General features: G+C 32.3%; 1 protein-coding gene and 1 long non-coding RNA gene across 2 annotated transcripts; one reads left to right on the top strand and one right to left on the bottom strand.

The window, feature by feature from the left end:
* Positions 1 to 5,904: 5,904 nt before the first annotated feature.
* Positions 5,905 to 8,065, top strand: LOC148252761 (uncharacterized). Its single transcript, XR_015813975.1, has 2 exons — positions 5,905 to 6,387; positions 7,695 to 8,065. It is a non-coding gene; the product is annotated as an uncharacterized LOC148252761 (long non-coding RNA).
* Positions 8,066 to 8,884: 819 nt separating this feature from the next.
* Positions 8,885 to 10,720, bottom strand: LOC110817231 (Pentatricopeptide repeat (PPR) superfamily protein). The gene has a single exon (XM_022045679.2). The coding sequence runs from the start codon at positions 10,582 to 10,584 to the stop codon at positions 9,361 to 9,363; it is 1,224 nt and encodes a 407-aa protein (XP_021901371.2). The 5' UTR covers positions 10,585 to 10,720; the 3' UTR covers positions 8,885 to 9,360.
* Between the last annotated feature and the right edge of the window lie 13,768 nt (positions 10,721 to 24,488).

The raw sequence follows: 24,488 nt of genomic DNA, 5'->3' as shown, positions 1-24,488 counted from the left end.
GTGAATAAACAAAAATTTAAGAAAGGCCAAAATGGGTTACCCAGCCATTGGGCCACCAGGCGTTTGGTAGGATTAAGCCCAATTTTGATTTAAGAATATGCTGCCCCAATCTACATTAATAAATATATATATATATATATATTTCGTAATTTGTTGATGATGATAGTAATAGTAATAATAATAATAATAATGTATAAAATGAAAAGGAATAAAAGATGTGGGTATGAAATCTTTGGTACAAAATACATTTCCTTCCTTTCATTTTCTTGAATTAATTATTTGTGTGTTTGATTAATTAAAACCCCACTTATAATTTAGTACCGCCTTCTCTTTCTCTATGCTATTTCTACATATCACCCTTTATTTTTCCAACATATCTAGCCTAGTATTTTCGAGACTTTGGACAATGACTCCCATTTCTTTAGTTACTAATTTAAACCCCAAATTTTACTTTTGCTTTTCATTTCTGTTTTGTTTTAAATAAAACTTACAACCCAATCAATTCACCACACGACTAAAAAACAAAGTAAAAAGTATTTGGACCGCATATTCCCATTACCCAGTTGTTAACTTTACCTAAATCACTAAAATTCCCACTTCCCAATTTACATTATTCACACCTCCAAGATTTCCCCACATCATCATAAACCTACTTGCTAGATTTTTGATTTTGCAAACTCAATATCATTAAAATTCACGTACCCAAAATGCTTATATATAAATACATAAATATATTGAGATGGAAATTTTGTAATGAGGTCAGAGATTGCATAAATAATTGAGATCTAATTACAAGTAGGGTGTAGAAATGATTGATTAATTAATTAATTAATTAATAATAGTAGGGAACATACATGGTCTGATTAATCCGGCTTTTATGGTGATTAGACAGAAAATATGATAAATGGAATGGTGGATGTCATTCCAACCAACAGTTCTTCTTGTCGCAATTCCTCTCTCTGTCTCCCTTTGCCTTATCCCTTGACCAACGTAAACTCATTTCTCTCCATTATTTATTATTATTATTATTATTATTTTTTTATAAATTATTTATCTTCATTATTAATAATTATAAACAAACACTAAACCAAAACTAATTATCACCCATTTCAACCTAAATTATATATATATATATATGTATATATACATTGTGTATATCAACTGAGACATCTAATGAATAATTTGTTGATAATTAATTTTAAAATATTAAATTATTATAATTCAAAAATACATAAAAATTAAGTAGAGATATCTTCAACTAAATTAAGATATCTATCAACTAAGTTAATTGATTCACTTAGCAATTAATTCAAAATTATATGATTAGAAACGAAAAAGATAAAATCAACCAGATTTTATTAAACATTATCAAGTTGATAGTAGAGTTAAAAGTTTAAGTTATTATTATATAATTTTTATATCATCTTTTGATTATAGCTATTTTATAATGCACATCAAAACTATATATTACGACACAAATTTTATAAATAATTCTAAATTAAAAATATTTCTTACTACTCTCTGTCTTCCATATCCAATATTTTTTATAAAAATTTTATTAATTGTTTGAGATTATTAATTCATTTTTTTTTAGTGTTTCAAGCATTAAAAGTGTTTTTAATTGAATAAGATCCACATTTTCTTGAATGCATCTTCTACGCCTTCTCATCTTTTAATTCTGATTTTAATCTGTCTTATATTATTAAATAAATAAAATTAATAATTTAATTTATTAATACATTAATAATGTTATAATAATTAATTTAAATTTAATATCAACGACTTTATTACACTTTTGAATTAATTAAAATATTTTAATATAAGTAAATTCTGTTACTTATAATAGTAGTAATGACTTAGGATTCAATTATTTTTTTAACCTCCGTATCGTAATAGCACAACACTTCATATTTCTTTTATAAAAATAATTTTGTGTAATTAGATTTTTTTATTCTATTTAAAAAAAAAATAAAAAAAAAAACCCTTGATTGTAATCTTAACCTCCTCCTCAAAATCATCATTAAAAAAATTAATTATTAAAATTCTGACAAGAATTGATTGATGATGTGTCACGAGAAAAAGGAAAATGATAAAAATGTGGGTCCCCGCTATACACCCCATATATATATATATATATATACACACACACACCATTATAATTTGTGGGTCTGTAAACATATATACCATTATAATTTGCCGCCAGCTTAATTAGTAGAGTTGCTGTGGATGGTCATCCACTAATTATTATTTAATTTTACTAATGCCATCACAAAGCTTACATTTTACGTCTTTGATTACTTATTTTATTCTCTGTCATCCTAATTAAAATTAAATTAATTAATAACCCATATCAACAATAAAACCATATGACTTAATTATGAGAATGCTTAATAATAATTATCGTGAATTTAATAGTTAATTAGGTAGTGGTGTATTTTAATGCCACTTTTACATACTTCAACGCATGCTTGTCTCCTTTCCTATTTGATTCATTAATTAATTTTAATTTTAATTTTAAAACTTAATCGTATTATCATCACTTTTTCATTTTTTTTTAATTCACTAAAAAATTACTAAACTTGTTTATGGCATGTGATGTCAACTAAGTAGCTCCCAATTAATTTATGTTTTTTTTGTTTAAAATAAAAAATAAATTTAATTTTCAGAAAATGCAATTGTCTTTTTATAGAAATTGTGCATTGTTAATTAGTTGTCTTCCTACTCATATCTCTATCACTATCATAATGGAATTCTAGGTCAATCGACTGTATCCAAGCATATATTATATTCAACTCATCAATAATTTATGCTTACACTCCATTAATCTCTTAATTGTTATAATATATGTAGTAATATTTAACCTGGCAAAATTAATCAACACCCACTTGTAAAACATTTATAAAAGATAGTGTAAATACAGTAAATAAGCTTTCACATTTAGTGTGCTACACAAAAGAAATAGTGATTTAGTTTAATAATGTTGGATTATGACAAAGATATCAATTAATATATGCACTTAAAAGGGTATGTGTTTGATTATTTACCCATCTTTTCCTATGGACTACATGTGTGTGTTATATATATATATATATATATATATTTTCTCATAGGCTGCCTAAGATTTCCCCAATCCTTTGTGCAAGTGAACGTTGTTATCTATTCACAAAATGAATGCTCTCTCTCACAACCATAAAATTCTTACCATTTTTTGTGTCTTTCTTTTTCCATTTTCTAAATCTAACTTTTCTTTTTCTTCTTTCAACTTTAGTGGAATCTAAATTTCCAACAAAAATATTAAGTCTTTGGACCAAGTTAATCAATTAGTTATTTCTATTAATTATAAGATATATGTACGTATTTGTATGCATACTACATAGAATAAATTGTGAGGAAGTTAATTTCTTCAAGGGTTTATCTAGCCAACCCATGTCATCTAATTTCTAAAGTTCAATTCTAATATGCTAAAACTTAATTCACCTCGTAATAGGAACAAATACGTGATTTATAATTTAATTTAAATTTATAAAAATTAGTGAAAATACTAATTATTTAATTAAATAATATATATAAAAAATATATTACATACTTTTAATTAGCATATTTATTTATTTATTTTTCTTAGGAAAAAAAAAAAAATCTAGTGGTTGCCTTATAAAAGAATGAGGAGAACAAGCACACTATAATGATATTGTGTTCCTACAATACTTTCTTTCTATGTGTTTATTTTATTTTATATACAAATATACATTTATTATTTATCTAAAAACATATAAACTTAAAAAATACTTTTATATATTAGCATTTTTATATTTCTTATATAAGTTTTTTGTATCAAATAAGGATTTAATACATGGTTAAATTTAAAAATTTTTATAGTTAAGTATATATATATATATGTGTAACAATCTTTTATGCATTAATATTTAATTAAATACTAAAATAAATGATAATATATAAGAAATATATATTCTATATTTTTTAAAAAGTTATTAATCAATGTAGACCGTAGTTAATTAAAATCGTAGAGAGTAAATATAGAGCTTTGCTTTTTCTTTTTCTGAACACAAGGAGAATAAGTGCTATGTATATATATATATATATATATGTATGTATATGTAAATATATACATATGGGTGGGAATAATATAAAGAGAAATCCAACATATGAATGAAATATGAAATTATTGATCAATGTGTTTTTAATTTACCCTTCACACCATAATAAATTTTTAAATAAACTTTTACATGAATAAAAATTTAACTTAATATATGGACAGCCTAAAACAATATTTATGATGGGAAAGAAGATAAAAGGAAAAGATTCGCTTATATATATATATATATATGTATATGGAGTAGTACACGTTGTTAAGACAAGAGAGGCATCTATGACCTCCCAAAAGGAAAATCTGGAAATTGAAAAAGACTTTGAAGAGGAAGTGGGTCTAGTAAATACAACAATCATATATATACATACATATATATATATACATACATACATACATACATATATATATATATATATAAAGGTTTGAACTTTCAAGCTGTTCTGTAAAAACCCAATTATTTGAAGTGTTTTAAATTCCAAACTACATTCCCATCGTTGATGTCCAAGTGCGAATATTCAAGATCATTCCTTTTTTTTTTTTTTTTTCTTTTTTTCTCTCACTTTAATTATATATTTGACAAAATAAAATGAATTTATTTCCAAGAAAAATATTCTGAAGTTTTCTTTCAAAAATCACTAGTAATAATATATATAATTATGAAGTCTTAGATTAATTTTAGAGACTACAAAATTTCTGATTATAATCATAAACGACATCTTCTGTGGTAACAAGCAATTCACACATTATCCTGTTTTTCTTTTTCTTTCTTTCTTTCTTTTTTTTTTTTTGAAAATTACATAATTGAATTGAGTTTAATATCATATAAAATTATTGTTATTTAAAATAATTTATTGTCGAAAAAAGTTGACAAACATTTACATAAGCTAATCTATATATATATATATATAATATTCTCATTTTTAGTCAATATCAAATTTAATCTCTTAACAGCATTAAATAATATAGTTATAAACATATATTCTACTTCTCTTCTATATCTCTTGTGAATTATATGTATATTTGTTGAAATTTCAAATCCATTCATAATGTAATTATTGATATGATTTGAATTTGAAAATATTTTATTTATTTATTATGATGAATTTGTATTTATAATATTTTAAAAAATTTTATGATACGAAAATTTTTATAATTTATTTTATTTAAAAGTTTATGACTCTATCAATGATATAAAGATACTGTTTGACTATGTTATATTTTATATTATTTATTTATTTTATTTTATCACAAATATCCGTAATTTAAAAAATATTTTATTTACCGAATATGAAATTAATGAACATGGTGACCCATTTACTATAAAAAATCTTAAATACAAAATATAGTATATTTTTATACAGAAACAACATTTAATAATAATAATTATTATATTTTATTAATTTAGAAAGAACAGACACAATATATTAAATGCTCTCCAAATATACATAATACATATATGAGGATGGAGAATGAAAGCTTTCGGATACCAACTTCTTCAATAACCCAATATTTACATAAAAACCAATGTTTACATAAGAAAAGTAACACTTTGTAATTACTGTTCAGGTTAGATGTTATACATCAACATAAAAATTACCCCCCCCCCCCCCCCCCAAAAAAAAAAGAGTAATGTAGATGTGAGATTTTACATAGAAATGCGCAGTTGTGGTCCTATTTCTTTATATTTTTTTTCTGAAAAAAATAATTCAATTAATACCCTTTGGTTTCCGGGCTCTTAGGGACCCGCACCCAACTTAGCTTCTTCCCCCCCCCCCCCCCCCCCCCCATTTTCATTTGCTTGTATCTGTATAAATAAGTGAAAGTGGAGTACACAAATGTGGCTCTATCTTCTCTAAACTCACTATTTTAATTTAACCCATCTCCCTCAGAACCTCTTCTCTCTCTCTCTCTCTCTCTCTCTCTCTCTCTCTCTCTCTCTCTCTCTCTTTCTCTCTATATATATGTGTGTGTGTGTGTTTGTATGACTCTATATGTACATGTGGGTGGTGTGTGTATCCGATTCATGGGTTAATGTGAGTGAAGGAAGGTGTGTGTTGAGCAAGATGGAGAAGCAGGGCACGTGCATTACTAACTCATGCACGATTTTTTATATATACCCGCACCCAATGAGTTAGTTCTTCATGTGCCCGTCTTCCCCATCATGACCATTACTGCACCTTGTGATCATCACCTGTAAGACCATGCAGCATCATTCCCATGGAGCTACAGTTTCTTTTCATATGAATATTCATCCAAGAAGTTGATATTCAAATCTTCAGGTTAGTCTCAGAATTTATCAAAAATATATTAAAATTCGTTTTTTTTTAAAATAAAAATACATTTATTTCGTTAATCAACTGATACGAACATAATAAAAAATCTCAGTCATCCAAACAATTTATGATAGTTAACAAGATTCTTTTTTGGTAAAAGTAAAGACTCACATATAGTCATGATCTTAATCTTAGGGATAAACGTTGAAACAATCTGCACATGCATTGACTGGCTTCATCTAATCTTGAATCTCTAATATTCGGTTGGTAGTTTGTCAATCTCAACAATTGATTATTGGCATGCGCTTCACTACCTAGTACTTATTAACAGTAATAAGATAATGACAGCTTGATGATCAATTTCCAGTATTAATAATTACATTAGGTTATACTATATATATGTATATATACTGTTTTACTAAACGATGACCACTGGATTTAGCCAGTACGGTAGTGTTAATATATGTGTGTATACAGTATATTTGGTGTTTATAATTAGTTGAGATGAATTATACCCATAAGCTAATCAAACTAAACCCCTTGTAGTTAGAGAGCATTGACTTTAGTTAAAATCCCTTATAACTAAATAATACAGACTTGCTTCCTGCCGACACCCAAATATATATATGCATGTATAGGCTGTATATAGGTGTCATGTTTTACCAAAAAATGTAAAGCAATTGGGACAAAGAGGAATCAAAAATAAAAGATGATGATGAATTTGGGGTAGCTAGAGAAATGAAGATGGAATAGCCAACATGTACGTACCACCAACCAGGAAACACTTTTGAGGATAACCCCTGTCGATGTCTATTTGTTATCAATGCCTTGCCGTCTTTTTCTTTTCCTCCACCTTAAATGACAATGAAGACATATTCTCATCAAATTTAAATCTATGATTTATCTCGTACAAAAGAGTGAAATTAACAACCATTTAGCAAAAGAGATAATTGGTAAGCACTTATTATTACATATACTATCTATTTAATTTTCTTTTCAAATTACAATTTATCCTTCTTCCATTTAATTTCTTGTATATATGTTCGTCTTCTTACATAAAGGTATGTCTATAGCTTTAGATCCCATGGAAAAGTGTAACACAAAGCATATGACAGAAATATGGCACCAGCTCACAATTATATCTAACTTCATAATCACAGAACCCAGTAAAGTGAACAAAGTATTCTTTCCAAGAGAATTTTAATTAGTTGGTATCTCTATGTATATACATATATATATATATATATAATATAATATATTGTTTTCTGATAAGTTCAGAAACCTAGTCTTATCTTTCTTTTTCTTTTTTAAAGACCAGAGAATTTTTTGGGTACATTAGCTCCAAAAAGAGCTGAGAGGAGCCAAAATTACAGCATTTTTCCTATTCATCACACTGTGTAGACTCAAAAAGACATATGCCACGCTTTTTCTCAGTAAAATGATGGCATTATGTCCAGCTATCTAGCGATCACCTCACACTTTCTTAATGTAGAAATATGGCATCTACCCAAATCTCATCATTATGTGACAGACAAGGATCAATATTGGCAGTATCCCTGTAGGCTTTATATAGGTCCTTGTGAAGGAACCTTCCCAGCTGCCACCTCAGCAGTTACTTGCTTGCGTCTATTGTATATACAAACATAAAACAATGGATATATTATATCATACTATATTCACTCCAGCTGAAAACGAAATGCCTGAAGAAACAGATCTGCTATTCAGATATAAAATCAATTTCAAACTAAAATTTGCAGTCTAAAATCTAGTGGCTCTGCAAACAAACTTCTGAAAATTGGAAGAACATATATATGTAAACGGTACATATGTCACAAAGAACATCATCAGTTCACTCACAACCAAGCAAACAGATCGTCATTCAGAATTCCAATTTCTACGGTTTGTGGAATCATGCAGCTCCAGAATCAAACAGGCTAAATTCTTAACTTCTGTAGAATTACACTCAGGATGCAATATCTTCATCGCAGTTAAAGTTAACTAAGAAGTTGACAGTAATACTTTGAAGGAAAAATAGTAGTTACAAATTTACAATTGCAATAGGAAAGAGAGAACAAAAGTAAGCAGCCTAGCATACAGAATATGTGATAAAAGAAAGGATCTTATTCAAGAAAGCCTCCTTCATGAACAAACAAGGTCATTCTTGTTCAAGCTTCCAGCAAGCTTCATAGCAGGTACAAGCAGGTGATATGTTTACGGAATTTTTCAAAGCCACAATCTTCAATTCATTCATATGGCATCTAAACATGGTTAGCAGTTCCTATATAGTATATCTTAGACATAAACAGGTATTAACTATTGAGCATTTTGGGTCTAAAGGCTAACAGTGCCGCCCTTAACAAGCATACGAAGATAGTGTTTGTTTGGTATTTTTAGAGTATGAAATAGTATAACGCTGTCCAATTCAATTTTTGGTGGCTTAAAAACCTTGACAATTGAATATAATCTGTGCTGTAAACAAGAAAAAAGGTGGTATCGCTAAAACTTATGACAAATTTTTATAATCTGGAAACTCTTGATTATTACTCCGGTACATTGTGCACTTGAAAAATTACAACTTAGTACTTCTTTTTGTACTATTTTAACATTGCTCACTCTGTACATTAGTATTGTCCAGTATTATACTACAACATGATCAAATGCTAAGACACAAATGTTCAGAAGATTACCGATCAAACTTCATGTTGTGGAATCATAAGTTGCAAGAGGATCCATGAGACTAATCGAATGGATATGTATCTGCAAAATTAGTTCTGGATCCAAAGCTAATTACAAGGGTGTCCCAAACTCTCCAGCACCAAGGAAAACCCTCTTGTCTGCCACCTACTGCTTTGCTGAGCAGTTCCAGCGCTTTCCCTTTTAGCAAAACTGACACATTACCTCGTGCAAATGATTGTCCAGCGCTTCCTCCAACCAATAACAAGCATCGAGAAATTCTAACTTCTGCAATCACACCATTGATTATATAACCTGTGGTGTCTGTGAATTCGGTTCAATCCCCTTCAGTTGCATGTCTCTCACAAGCTCCTTTCCTCTGCTCACATCTCCAGTCCTGCCAACTGCGTCCAATAGTGCATTATAAGTTATCACATTTGGTTTGCAACCAAGCTCCTCCATTGAAGCAGCCAGCTGTATTGCAGTCTCGATCTTATTTTGCTTGCATAACCCATCAATATAAACATTGTATGTGTGAAGACTAGGAACCAAACCCCTCACAAGCAATTCATCGAACAGGTTGTCTGCTTTCACGTAATCCTCTTCTGCTACAACCACTCTCAAAATCAAATTATAGAAAGTAATATCAGGTTTAATTCCCTCAGATTTCATCTGACGGAACACATTCAAAGCCTCCATGTTTCTCCCTTTATGAAATAAAGACTTTATCACATTAGCGTAATCCCTTATCCCAGGACAAAACCCCGTTCTCCTCAGTTCTTCCAAAAAGCTGATCACATCAAACCCAGGTAAATCTTTCTGTTTACAAACTGAATTCAACATGAAAGAGCATAATCTTGCATCAACATCGAACCCATCAGTAATCATGCAATTTAGTAGCTCAATTGCAGAACCAACTTTATTGATTTTACAAAGCGCCGTAATTAGTATGCGAAATGTGGATTCTTCAATTCTTATATTCATAACCCGACTCTTCAACAAAATTTCAGGCACCATTCCAAGACGTTCTTGGTTTCTACAAAGAACTGAGAGCAGAACATTGAGGGAGTACACAGAAGGGACACACCTGAACGTGGGTATCTTATAAAAAACATCAACAGCATCTTGGACATTACCGGCATTGCCATAAACCCTAATGAGATCAGTGAAAATACATTCTGGGCACTCAAATTTCTCAACGCGTTCGAGATGGTGGAGGATGTGGGGAATGTGGTGAAACTGAGAGGTTTTAATCAGGGTTTTGATGACAAAGCGGTAGGCGTTAGGTGTTGGGTGACAATTGTACATAGTGAAAGAGCGCATTAGAGAGCAGAGAACATGGGATTTGTTTAAATCTTGCTGTTTTTGTGAGGAGGGTGGTGATGGTGGTATAAGAGATTTTTTAAGGTTTTCCATGGCGAGCTGTTGATTGAATGTTTGTTGCCATTTAGCTTTGAATGGAGAAAGAGGCCACTTGCTGTGTTTTCTGAGGAACGGAACAAAACCCTTCAGAGAAGAAGAAGGATCCATTTCCACAGGTGAATTGTTTATGCAAAGGCTCTTTTTAGGCGTATATTAGCGGCACCGAGGTAGCCAAAAATTTCAGAGAAACTGAAAACAAATTTTCTCCACAAGTTTTAACCGGATTACAAGCTAGATATGAATATAACCATTTTTTTTTGTTTTTGTTTTTATGATTTTTAAATACTGTTAAAATAATTGTTTATTAAATTCGCTTTTAATAGAAATAGTTATAAAAATATTCTAAGTTTTCTAAAAGGTATATATTAACTTTTGTACTTTGACTTATTAACAATTATATTTTGATTTTGAATTTTGTGAAAAATATATTTGATCAATTTGTTCATAAATTTATTTTATTTTTTTTTAAAATACTGTTTCCATGAAATTACCAATTGCTGCTTGGGTTCACAGAACTTATGGATACATAAATAGACTTTTGGGCTGTGTTTCTCTTTTAGTTAGAAACCTCCAAAACCCACTCCTAAGTTTAAAACTGTATCCCAAATAGCATACGAGCTAAATAAAAAATCTTGTGTTAACATTTTCACAATTGTGACAAGATTAAATTGAAATAAATTTTTAATTTTAAAAATAAAATTGTAGTGAAATAATCTTTTTGAATATATTTTTTTTTTAATTTAAAAAAAATCATTTAGTGATTAAATTGGTAATTTCTTCAACTTTTTAAAAGTCAAAATAAGTCAACTTATTAATATTACATATATATATATATATATATATATATCATACTAGAACTCAATCTTATTTAGTAATTTTTATAATTAAACTAATCCTTACGCATTAACTCTTTAATCTTTTAAATAAATCAAATTTTCAATCAAAGTCTTCCTAATTTAACAATTAAAAAAAAAAACATAATTACTTTGAACAAAGGTGATTATATAACTATCTTTTAAAATGATAAAAATTTTGCCACAAAATGATTAATGTGTATACATTTAATGATGTCATAGTTTAACAACTAATTTTTATTTATCGATTTAAAGTTTTTATTTCTTAATTTAAGTAAAAACAAATTCAATGGTTGAGGATATAAGTTGTAATAATGTCTTAGAGGTCTCATAAAAACATCCATCATAAATATAATGAGTTTATATGTAACTTTTTATAAGGTTTTAAGTTAAAATTAATTTGTATAAAAGAAAATTACGTCTTACTTTTTTTTTTTCAATTGGGACAATTAGTAACCTTACTTTTTGTTCTCATGACAAATTATCAAATTAATCCCGAAAATTTGATATTTAATCATAATTTAGTTCTTAATTTTGTTTTTCGATATAATTTGGTATAAGATAGTTTTTATTTGTTTCAAATGATTAGTTTTTTTTTTTAATTTTCTAATAAAAAAATTAAAATAGATGTTTTAAAAAGACAAGTTAATTGATAACAATAAAAAATAGACATAATAGTATATTAATTTATAAATTAATTAATCAGTTAAAATTAATTTTTTGAACTGTTTTCTAAAATATCCAAACATAACTTAGTTATTGTTTGCTATGCACATGCTTTGTCACTACACTTCTATCTTTAATTCTTTTTCTTATCAGATATCAATGTAACTCAATATATTTAGTTCTTTCATAAAATACTAGGTTGGTAGTTATATGTATAGTTGCTCTATTGTCATAATTCAACATTATTGCCTCTGGGTGACTTAATCCAAAATTGTTTTAAGAGATACATAATCCATGTAAGCTCACAACATACACTTACAATTGCTTGATACTCTGCTTCTATTGATGACCTAGAAACTTTGCTGTTTTTTTGACTTCCAAGAGACTAATGAGTTTCCAAACATGACATAATAGCTTACGATAAACCTTCTTGTATTAGGGCATCTTACCCATTCATTATTAGTATAAGCTTTCAATTTCAACTTAAACAAGTTTGAATAAAATAAACCTTGTCCTTGTGTTTCTTTAACGTACCCCATGACCTTGTAGGCAACCTTCAAGTGTTGATCTGACTTAGGACCTATACTGAGTATGCCAAATCTGTTCTATTAAGTGTTAGGTACATGAGTCTCATAATCGACCTCTTGTATATTTTTGGATATAAAATCAACTTTCCTCCATCCTTGGATAGCTTGACATTTGATATAGTGGCAGTGTTGAAATTTTCGCATCTAATAAACCTGCATCTTTTAATAAATCCAGTGCATACTTCCTTTGACATACGTATACTATTTTTTAAGACTTGATAACCTCAACTTTAAGGAAATACTTTAATTTTCCTAAATCTTCAATCTTGAACTCATTATCTAGTTTTTCCATTTAACTAATCATGCTTTCATCATCACCTACAATAATTATATATTCAAGATAAATAAGGCTATAAAACTCTTACCATTTATTTTCATGAAAACACTTTAGTCGAACTTGGATTGACTGAACGATTGTATGATAATAAAATCTAAGAATTTAGTGTACCACTATCTTGACACTTGTTTGAGGTAGTACAAACTTTTTAAGAGTTTGCATACCTTTCTTTCCTTTTTTTTTTAGATATATGGGTTGCAATTCCATTTATACTTCTTCATTTAGGTCTCCATGCGGAACACATTATTGACATCAAACCATTGATATGTCATCCTTTGTTTATAGATAAAGCCAAGAGCATTCAAACTAACACTATCTTTGCCATTAATGAGAAGATTTCATGACAATCTAAACCTTCTCTCTTGGTGAAACCTTTTGCCAGCAATATGGTTTTATATTTTTCAACATATTCATCTGCCTTGAATTTCATCGTGTATACCCACATACAATTAATTGCTTTTTTTTATCCAATGGCAAGTTAACAATATTTCATGTTTTATTTTCTTCAAGTACTTGAAGTTTATTCTTCATGGCATTTCTCCAATTTGTATCTCTACTAGTATGCTCATATGAACTTGGTTATGTTTGAGATGTCACACTCAATATAGACTTTCTATCTCCCCCCAATAAGCCTGACATATCCAATTATTGTCGGTATAGGTATGACTTCATTTAATTGATGCTTATCCTTGTTTGAATTCTATGGACTATGATTTTGATTTTGAATATGCTCACAAACATAATCCCTCAAGCATTTAGCTGGCTTTTGAATCTAGTTGACTTCTTTTTTAACACATTGCAACTAATAATAACCTCTTTGTGCATAGAGAATTATTCTGTCTCTTGTTCGTCATGATTTGATTCTTCACCTATGTTTACTTCTTCTATTCGGTTTTAGAATTCCAATATAATTTTTAAGTCTCTTACTCTTCCAATATAATTTTTAGTCCCTTCTCGTATGAGAAAAGTAATTTATGGGACACTTATTGAATCATATCTTGATTTTAGTGAAGTATATGACTCATTCCTTTATTTTTTATTCCTACAAGAAAATACCCTTTCATTTAAGGTTACATTTCTTGATATGATGATTTTACCTGTTTACACTTTAAACAATTTGTACCTTTTTGTGCCAAACGGGTACCCTAGAAAAATACATCTTTTAACTTAACATCAAATTTATGTCAATTACTTGTTAATATGGATGCAATGTCAGACATCCAAAGACCTTAAAATGATCATACTATGGTTGTCTTCTATGTTGTACCTTAAATGGTGTTTTGTTGTCAATCACAAGTTAAGGAATTCTATTAATAAGATGAATTATATTAAATATAAAATTACTTTAATACCTTAAATCCAATTCTCTTTGAAATTTTAAGGCTCTATTAGTATTAAGCGTTTGTTGGTGTTTTCTCTCCACCTTCCCTTCCATTTTAGTAAAGAGTCTCCATACAACTCCCTTGATGCATGATGCCCTTCTCAACATGTAACTTTCTCATATCAACTCTTTCCCATTATCACTTCAAATTATCCTGACTTTTCTATCAAATGGTGTTTTAACAAACATAGAAAAATGCTGCAACTATTGGCAAAGTTTAGCTTTGGTTTTCATCAAATACATTCATGTGCACTTACTACAATCATCAAGAATTAACAGAAAAGTTTTATATCCATCATAGGTAATTTTGTTATAAGGTCCTCATATATCACATGTACTAAGTTAAAACATTTATTTATTCTACTACTACTATCACAAAATGAAAATCTATACATCTTAGCTAAAGGATAAATATAATATAACTTACAATTCTTTGTCTTTAATATACCTAAATGAATGCTTGACTTGGATTGTGAAGGATGTCCAAGTTTGTAGTGTCACACATCAAAATCACCTTATTCTTTATTAGGGTCTGAAACTGTTGCACGTGTGAAAGATTATTGAGTTGAATCCTCTGAATCTCTAAATTACATATGTTAATACAATCCATTTCTGATTTCTCTATCTTCAAATGTCTTGTAAGTCATAAAGTCATGGATTATTCAATGTTTTTTGTGAAAATATCAGCAACACTTAGGCATCTTGTGTCAGTCTCCTTGTAGATATCAAGTTAAAGTTGAATGAAGACACACACAACAAATTATTGAACATTAGCCCATCATTTAATTTAATTACCCCAACATGAAACACATCTACATTTTCTCCATTTGGTAAAACTACTTTAAAAATAATATTTAATGTGATTCTAGTGTACATATATGGTGTATGCACAATGTAATCTGATGCTCCAGTATTTATGATCCAATGAGCATAAGTGTCTCCATATACATTTAAAGAACAAATATTAAATAGAAACATACCAGAGAATTTGATTAGGCTTGATTCTTTTGAGGATTTAAAAGACGATTGTACCATGTCAACAAACGGTTAAATATGTTGAATGAATATCATCAGCTGGTTATTTTATTTATTGGTTAGGATTTGTTATTCCTCTACATTATGTTACCAATTTGATTCATAGGAGGACATTTGATTGTTTGAATTTACTTTAAAACTTCTGTCCCTTTGATTGTCCTTAACCTTTATTGCACGTCTCAACTATATGTGCTGATATGTTATAATTGCAACACACACTCTTATTTGGATTTGCCTTAAAATATGTTTTAAATGATAACCACTCATCTTGCAGTGTGCACAATAATATTTTTCTTTATTACTGTTTGTGATTTTACTTATTTTGTTTATTTTTCTAATGTTAAAGGCCATGATTTTTTTTTTTCACAAAGTCTATAGATATTTCTCTATAGTTCTCTTTTTGTTGTATGATGGAAAACACCTCATTTAGGTTGGGGAAGGGTTTCATCATCAATATTTGGGCTTTCATTTCTTCCTAAGACTCATCATAATCTCTACCTTGGTATTTAAATGATAGTCCTTATTCTTTAACAGGTATAATTGGGTATGAGTTCATAATTGAAAAGTTCATTAATTAGACTTTTGAGTTTTAAAAAATACACTCTCATTGGATCTTAATTTTATACGAGGTTTACAATTGATTGTTTCTATATTTTGTTGAGCATGCATGTATTCAAGGTCAAATCATAGGTAACGTGTTGTCTATACATAAAAGGTATCGGTCTTGGTACCAGGTTGTACATTTTGAATCCACATGATTATAATGTCATTACATCATAATCAGTGTTCTCTTAGGGGGTTAGCCAGATCTATCCGCTTAGCTAGGGTTTCATCTACAAACTCTAATTTATTTTTTATCCTCAATGTGCATTTCATGGATCTGACCCACATATAGTAGTTACTAGATTCAAGCAATTAAAGGACTAAGATTGTGCTTGAATTTTCATTTATTCCACTATAATATAGACTGTTAGGGTTTGAGGCATCTGAAATCATCTAGTTAACAATGTAAGGTTTGATTTGCAGTAATTTGAATTAAAATTTCATTTTCCATTATTATCTAAGCTTTGATACCATGCAATAAATAATCTTGTTATTTATCAAGATCTATTGACAAGACTAGGAAGAAAAGTGAAAAAATATTTTAAATTTTTTAGAGAGGCACAAAGTAGAACCATTGTGCGAGAGAGAAAGCTTATTGGGTTTTTATGTCCAGCCGCTTGAAAATGAGGATTTATGAAGAATGCGAGGTATTCATACATTAGTTAAAATAAGTGTCTGTATAGATAATTATACCTTATCATTGTCTCTGCCCAAGTTTAATAAAACATCATGTTTTGGATTTCTGTTTATTATGGGTTTGGGTTCCCTCCTATATAGAAAATTCATGTTGTTTGAGCCCATTTCTTTGGCCCATTAGGGCTATTAATATTTTAACTTATGTCATTTATGTCATAAGTTACTTATAAGATAACTTTTTAGATAAGAAAAAAAAAAGAGAATAAAGAGGGAGATAAGAAGGGATTTCTGTAACACCCTAAATTAATTTTTTTTGTAATTTAGGGTTTAATTATAAATGTAAATTCTTAATTTTTCAATTTTTTAATTTTAATTTAGAGTAAAAATAAAGTAAAATTGATGGACGATTAAATTGAAAATAATTTTGGGAAAAATGTGAGAAAATTTGGGTTCTGAGGGTATAAAAGAAAAATCGGAAAACATGGGTCAAAATACAATTTACAGAAGGTTTGCCACGTCAGACACCCGATCAGCAGGCCCGACGAATCAAGACGCGCCGCGTGCCAACAATCGAACGGTTCAGATCCGTTCCCGTGCGCACGAACAACCCAGATGAGTTCTCTCCCCAAACGCGATCGAACGGTCAGATTTGAACGCGATCGGACGACCCATAGTAGATTGCGATGGATGGCCCAGATTGGATCGCGATGAACAATCCAGATTCACTTCTTATTTAATTGCGATCAGACAGTTCAGATCAAACGCGATGGACGGTCCATATAAAAAGCAAACGGATATAAATAACCTCCATCCACACCAAACCCTAACCCTAATTGCCACTCCCCATCATCGGAGAAGAAGACCCGGCCACCGAGAGGACACCTCCGCCACTCGCCGCCGCACTGGAGCTTTTTTTGATCGCGAAAAAAGGTTGACTAGAGCAAAACACCCAACCGCAACGTGAGCGGGAGGGGTCATCGCACTGGAGACCCTCACCGCTGGTAAGTTTCAGTTTTTTTTGGACCAAACGAGCATCTTTAACGTGTTTTCTCGCAGGGATCGATACAGAATCGGCCAAAAATAGCCAACTTGAGGTGGACCCCCGCCACTGGTGGTGGCATTGTCATCGGAGCACGGCAGAGCCGCCGTACCGAAATTCTGAAATTGGCCAAATGGGCTCCGAGACTGATTTTGGGTTTGTTTGGGACATTTATAGGTACTATTAATGCGTTTTAATTCCTGGAAAAAAAAATTCAGGAAACCCGAAAATCGACCGTAGGCGCAATCGAACAGTTTAACTTTTCGGGCATCAAATCGAGTAAGAATCCTTCACCCTATTTCCTATCATAAAACTAAAGTTAAATAAATAATAATACGATATTTTGTGTGAATTTAGAAAATGTGCATAATTAATTACGGATTGCTAATGGAGCTAGAATTGTAAATTATCTATTGTTGTTTGTTGATTGTTTGTACAATTTATATACATGATGGTATCTTATTAATTGATTTTATAGCTTTGAATGCATGTATAGTTTATTCGATGTGTTTATTGTTGAATCGAAAAAAATGAAGGTTAAACAGTAAAAATTATGTTATGAAATGAATAGATAAAATGACAGCCTTACTGGATATCCTGGTAGATGGTGGACGGACTTGGTACATAAGAAATCCTACTGTGAATGTTTTCTCATACCGGACGGAGTATGAAGACTTGATAATTTGGCACTCATACCGAACAAGGTATGGGAACGGCCCGCTTCACCCTCATACCAGACGGGGTATTGAAGTTTGGTAAATTGGCGCTCATATCGGACGGGGTATGGGGATGGCTCATGATTGAGAATGTTAAATGAAAAGGTTCACGTGTAGCGGGGACATCCCTATAAACCCCCATGGATACCAGCAGGTTGGTAAAAAGAGCGATAGTTATTGTGTATTTATTGATGATGGAGATAGATTTATAATGTGTGGTATGATTGTTGATTATACGTGGAATCATGATCTGTATAATGTTATTGTTTGTATAGATTGTTTTTATGAATCCCACTACGGTAAGTGAACGGTAAATGATTTTATTTTTTATAAATGTATTGGTTTAAATTAAGTACTCCATTAATGTTTTGATTTTATACCAGCTTTTACTTCTGTGTCAGTGATATAATGTGATATCTTTACCGGGTTAGTGTAGCTCATCCTTATTTATCAATTTCAGATTAAGAGAACCAGGTTCCAGATCTCGATCCGCAGGAGGATTGCGTATAGATGATAGATTTCTTTATTTTTCGTTTATTTCCTCATTTTTATGTTTCTTTCAAAAGAGTGAATTCTATAATGTTGTTTGATACTTTAAGTTATTTGTGTAAATAATGTAAACCCTGAACATTTTGTAACGGTCCTGGAATTTTAAATGGAAATGTATATATAAGAAAAATTCTAAGTGCGGAAGCGGAATAAAAATTTTGATTAATATCCCTTACACAATAATCCAAACGTACTAAACGTATGAAAGAATAAACTAAATAAGGTAAATACTAGAGATGAATGTTATAAATAAAACTATGAAATCTTTAGACATCTACTCGCCATCTTCCTGCGGGACGGGCTCGGGAACCAAGTCTTCCTGATCTGAAATGGGTAAGTAAGGAATGAGCTACACTAATCCAGTAAAGACATCACACTATCTCACTGTCACAGAAGTAAAGGTTGGTAGAAAATAAAAACGACCAATGGAACATAATTTATAACAAACTCATTTATCAATAATAAAAACCTTTACTGTCCACTTACCTCGGTGAGATTCATGAAAATAACTTATGAGAAATAATAACATCATAAACATCATAAGATCATGCACACTCTGTAACATAACACATATCATACTTTTGTATTTCAATTATCAGGCAACAAATTTCCTCTTTTATCACCCTACTAGTATCCATGGGGATCCATAGGGAGTCTTCGCTACACGTGAACCATTCACATTAATAACTTAATTCCAGGGCCATCCCCATACCCCGTCTGGTATGGGCGCCAAAACCATAAACCTCAATACCTCGTCCGGTATGAGGGTGAAATGGGCCGTCCCCATACTCCGTCCGGTATGGGCGCCAAAACACATAAAGTCTCCATACCCCGTCCGATATGAGAGGCCACATTCTCGGTAGGGTTCCCTATGGACCCGGTCCGTCCACCATCTCCCAGGATATCTAGTTAGGCTGTCGACATTATCCATTTATCAAATCACATAACTTTTTTCATGTTTCTTAATCTCAATTATCCAATCAAACATAAACACGTAAACCAATAATGGACACAAAATAAGGCAACATAACATCGGGTTCACAATAATTCAGACCATAATAAATGAAACCGTGATTCATGCATACGAAACCACATAATAAACACATCAGGCACCATACTGTATTCAAAACTGTTAAATAAATCAAACAATACCTGACCAAAAAATACATCAGATTTAGGCTCCATTAGTAACCTTAATTAATTATGCATATCTATTAATTCATAACGTACCATTTTATCATTTATTAAGCTTTAATGCCGTAATAGGAAATAGAGTGAGAGATTCTTACTTGTTTCGGAGTCTGAAATCAGGTTTTCACTGCGCCTACGGGCAGTCTCTAGATTCCCTGAATTTTTCTCCGGAAACTGAAACACACTTCCGGTACCTGCACATGTGTAACACCCCGTTTTTTTTTTCTAACGGTATAAGATAAAGCACTCATACGACTCAACATACAAATCCCATATCATTCCAACCATGCATAAGAGAAACTTGTCCACATTCATTGCTCCAAATCAATTGCACATATATATCCACCTCTACAACACATAGTAACACATTATTAACCTTTCTAGAAGTTCAATACTCATACTAAAACACCCTTTCAAAACAACTTTAAATCACAAACAAAACTTGTGCCCTATGGCACTATCGACGGGGCTCCGTTACCAGCCGCTCGGATCCCGACTCCGTTCTTACTCCACCTGTGAATGATGAGAAGTGAGTTCACATAACTCAATACGATAAAAAAAATAAGTTGTAAGTGCAGTATGCAGTGACAAGAATTTCCAGAAATGTCTATATGCATTTATTCTACCCAACCCCAAACAACTCATAACCCCCCCCCCCCCCCCCTCCCTACACTAATCGTCAAGGTCCTATTCCAAGGAAACGGTACGGCAAAGCAACCACACCCACCCAACAACCATCCATTAACTCACGTCACCAACATCGGTGACTCATACTCTCTCCCCCATCTCCCGACCTCATGAGGCCACACACACACACAAGCACCTTCGTTCCATGTCACCAATATCGGCGACTCATATCCACTCCTCCACCTCTCGACCTAAATAGGCCACACACACACACAAACACCATCATCTCACGTCACCAACATCGGCGACTCATACTCACTCCTCCAACTCTCGACCTAGAAAGGCCACACACACACACAAACACCATCATCTCGCGTCACCAACATCGGTGACTCATACTCACTCCTCCAACTCTCGACCTAGAAAGGCCACACACACACACATACCACCTCCTCACGCCACCAACATTGGCGGCTCAAACCACCCCCACCAACGGGCTCCAAATCGCCCATCCCAAACCGCACGCTCCCATCTACCCTTACACCATGCTAATCCCAAGTGCTCTACACTGTTCGCACCCCCTCTCCCCCCCCCCCCCCCCTTTTTCCCTAACTTACTAACTCCTACACTGTTCATATTACTCCTCTTCTCTCATCCGAAACCCCTCAAATCCTGATTCCTGGTCCCCTCTACTGTACCTTCCAGCTCCCCTTCCCTCTTCTACCATCCCCTACTTACCACCCCCCTATCCTTCTACCTCATCCCGTCTCCTCCACACTGTTGCCTACCTAGGACGGTTAACCTCTTATCCTGCACCTCACTCCACACACAGACCCTCGTCACCGTGTGCTTCGGGAAAATACGTCGCCTCCTATTAACGACCCCCTCCACGCCTCCACCCACGCACACTCCACGCACACACCTCTTTCTGTCCTCTCGGGTTTTCCTACCCCCCCGCACTCCCTAGCTTGTCCTCTCACATCTTCCTCACTTTGTTCTACCCGCATCACCCCCATCCTTCCCCACGGCTCCCCGCACGCCTCCAACACCGCCACATTTCCATCTCCTCCCTCGGTCTCCTCCGTGAGTGTGCGGAATAACCCCACGCTTTATGTCCTACCTTCACCACTCAACTCCGTCGCGCCATTGCCGACGCCGCAACCTGTAAACGAAACTCACCACACACACACCACACCAAACAACTCAAATTTTCACCGTACCTCCCGTTTCCATCTTCCTTCTTCCTGCTGGTCGCGTCGTCCGTCCACGGTCTCCTTCCTTCTCCCTTCTCGCTCCCCTCTGCCCCAACTCTCTCCTCTCTCCTTCTGGAACTTTCCTTCTCTCTTCTTCTCCGCTCCCCTCTTTCCCTCGTTTTCTCTCTTTTCTCTCTTTTTTTTTCTTTGTTTTTTTTCCTTTTCTTCTCCTTTTCCCGACCTCCCTTTATACCCTGCCAGCCTACCCAAAACGACGTCGTTTTCCTTCATCCCAAAACGACGTCGTTTTTTTTTCTTTCAAAACGACGTCGTTTTTCCCTTTTTTAAAACGATGTCGTTTCCTACCTATTAGAAATTTATTTATTTATTATTATTATTATTTTTTTCTTTTCTTTCTAGTCCTTACAACATGTCCCCAAAAACCCCCAAATCAGAAACAAGGCCTTTTCGGCCAATTTCAGAATTCTGGCACAGCGGCTCCGCCGTGTTCCGGCGACGATGCCGCCACCCGCGGCGGCGATCCGCCTCGGGTTTGCCTATTTCGACCAAATTCAGCCAAACTTGCATTGGTTCCTGTGATAAAACACTCCTAGGACCCTCAGTTGGCCAAAAAGTTACAGAAAATCGAGACTTACCGGCGGTGGAGCCCTTGGGTGCGACGGCTCCTCCGGCGGGAGTCAATATTTGGTGTTTTGCTCCGGTCAACATGTAGAGAAAAGGACGGTGATCACAGTGGTATAAAAATTACATCCAACGGGAACCGGGAAGGGCCTCATCGGAGGCAAAAATTGAGGAAACCTACGGCGGCACCGCTGGATTTCGGCAGTATTTTTTGACTAATTAGCTGGTGGTTTGGCTCTGATTTGGCCACAGGGAAGTTCAGCATCGAAAAGCGAGCCAAGAGGAGAAATTTTACCTCGTTTGGCAGCCAAAAAATCCTTCGATGCGGCGGCGGGTGGCGGCGGCCGGTTCTTCCGGTGGCTGGGTTGTCTTCTCCGACGAGGGTTCTGGCGGCTAAGGTTTGGGGTTGGGTGTGGATGTAATTATTTATAACCTTCCCCTTTTAATCTGAGCCGTCCATCATGATTTAATATGGGACGTCCGATCGCGATTAAATTGAAAATGAATCTGGGTCGTCCGTACACGCGGGAACGGATTTGGGCCGTCCGATTGCGCGCACACGGATCGCCCACGTGGCTCTGTCCTGCGTGGCTCCTCGTGTCAGCATCCCTGCCATGCGGCGTGTCTTGGTTGGCCGGGGCTGCTGACGTTGGACTATTTTTCTAAATTACGTTTTGACCCCCGATTTTCAATTTTCTTTTCAAAAATACCCATAGAATCCAAAATTTCACCATTTTTTTCCAAAATCAATTTCAATTAAATCTCAAAAATAATTTTACCCCATTTTATTATTATTATTATTATTATTATTATTATTATTTCTATTAAATTAAATTAAATTAAATTAAAACTTTATAAATTAATTATTAAAATAAAATGAAATTAAAAAAATTCAAATAAAAATTAAAATAAAAAAAAAGTTTTGGGTGTTACACATTTATTACGCTTCTGCACTTTAATTATCTTTTATTTCATTTGGATATTTTTGAAGTCGTTACAATTTCTACTGAGAAATTACATCAGATAAGTTTTGATTTTTCTGGTGTTTTAAAGACCATCCGTGCTCCGATCAGGCTAAAATTTGGTGGACATTTAGAGGACTCATCACTTTTTAATTTTGACTGGCAGAGATCAGTTTTGTTGAATTTTTAGTATTTGTGGTTTAAAATTTGTTGTTTATGATATTTTTGTAGGAATGATCAATTCCTATAATCAAACAGTTATTCGAGATCCGATTAGGCTGAAATTTGGTGAGCACGTTTAGAATTGATTGTTTTTTTATCTAGACGGTGGAGATCAAATTTGAACAACCAGAGCACATCCATTTTACATGAACAATAGCTATTTTTTGTGATATTTCTCCATTATGTTGTTTATCTCTTGTTGTTTGATTAATTTGTAGTTCAGACTTTATTTGAAGATTATTGTGATAATTTATAATTGTTGTAAACATTCATTTTTGATAGTATGGAAGGAATTTTATTTTTTTGTATTGATTTTAGGCAAAACTTAACTTGGTTCCTTCTCATTATTGGGTACATGACCCACTTCCTTCCACCTAAAGTTGAATAACAATAAGAGTTATCAATGTTTCTATTTAGTTAAAACATTAAAAATATAATAAAATTATCATTAAAAATTAAAATTTGAAACCAAACATTATATTAGAATATTATTTTTGAAAATACAGAGAACATTAATGGCAAAAATATATATTGTTATTAATTTTTGTGAGTAAAAAGAAAGATAAATATAATAAAAATTAATGTAGTTATAACAATAAAATTAATGAAATTATATTTTGTTCAAAATCAAATGCTGGGTGAGACCATTATTATGAAGAGTTTCAATTTGTTAGTTTAGGCATAATTATCATAATAATAATAAAAAAAAAGAATTAAAACATAATTGTTATTATGTGGGATAATAGTAACCTTTTCACCATTTAAATGATAA

Source organism: Carica papaya, chromosome 8, assembly GCF_054855325.1.
Source record: "Carica papaya isolate Zhongbai chromosome 8, ASM5485532v1, whole genome shotgun sequence".
Lineage (NCBI taxonomy): Eukaryota > Viridiplantae > Streptophyta > Magnoliopsida > Brassicales > Caricaceae > Carica > Carica papaya.
The sequence above is the reverse complement of the archived record's forward strand: the minus strand, read 5'-3'. Positions and strand labels throughout refer to the sequence as shown.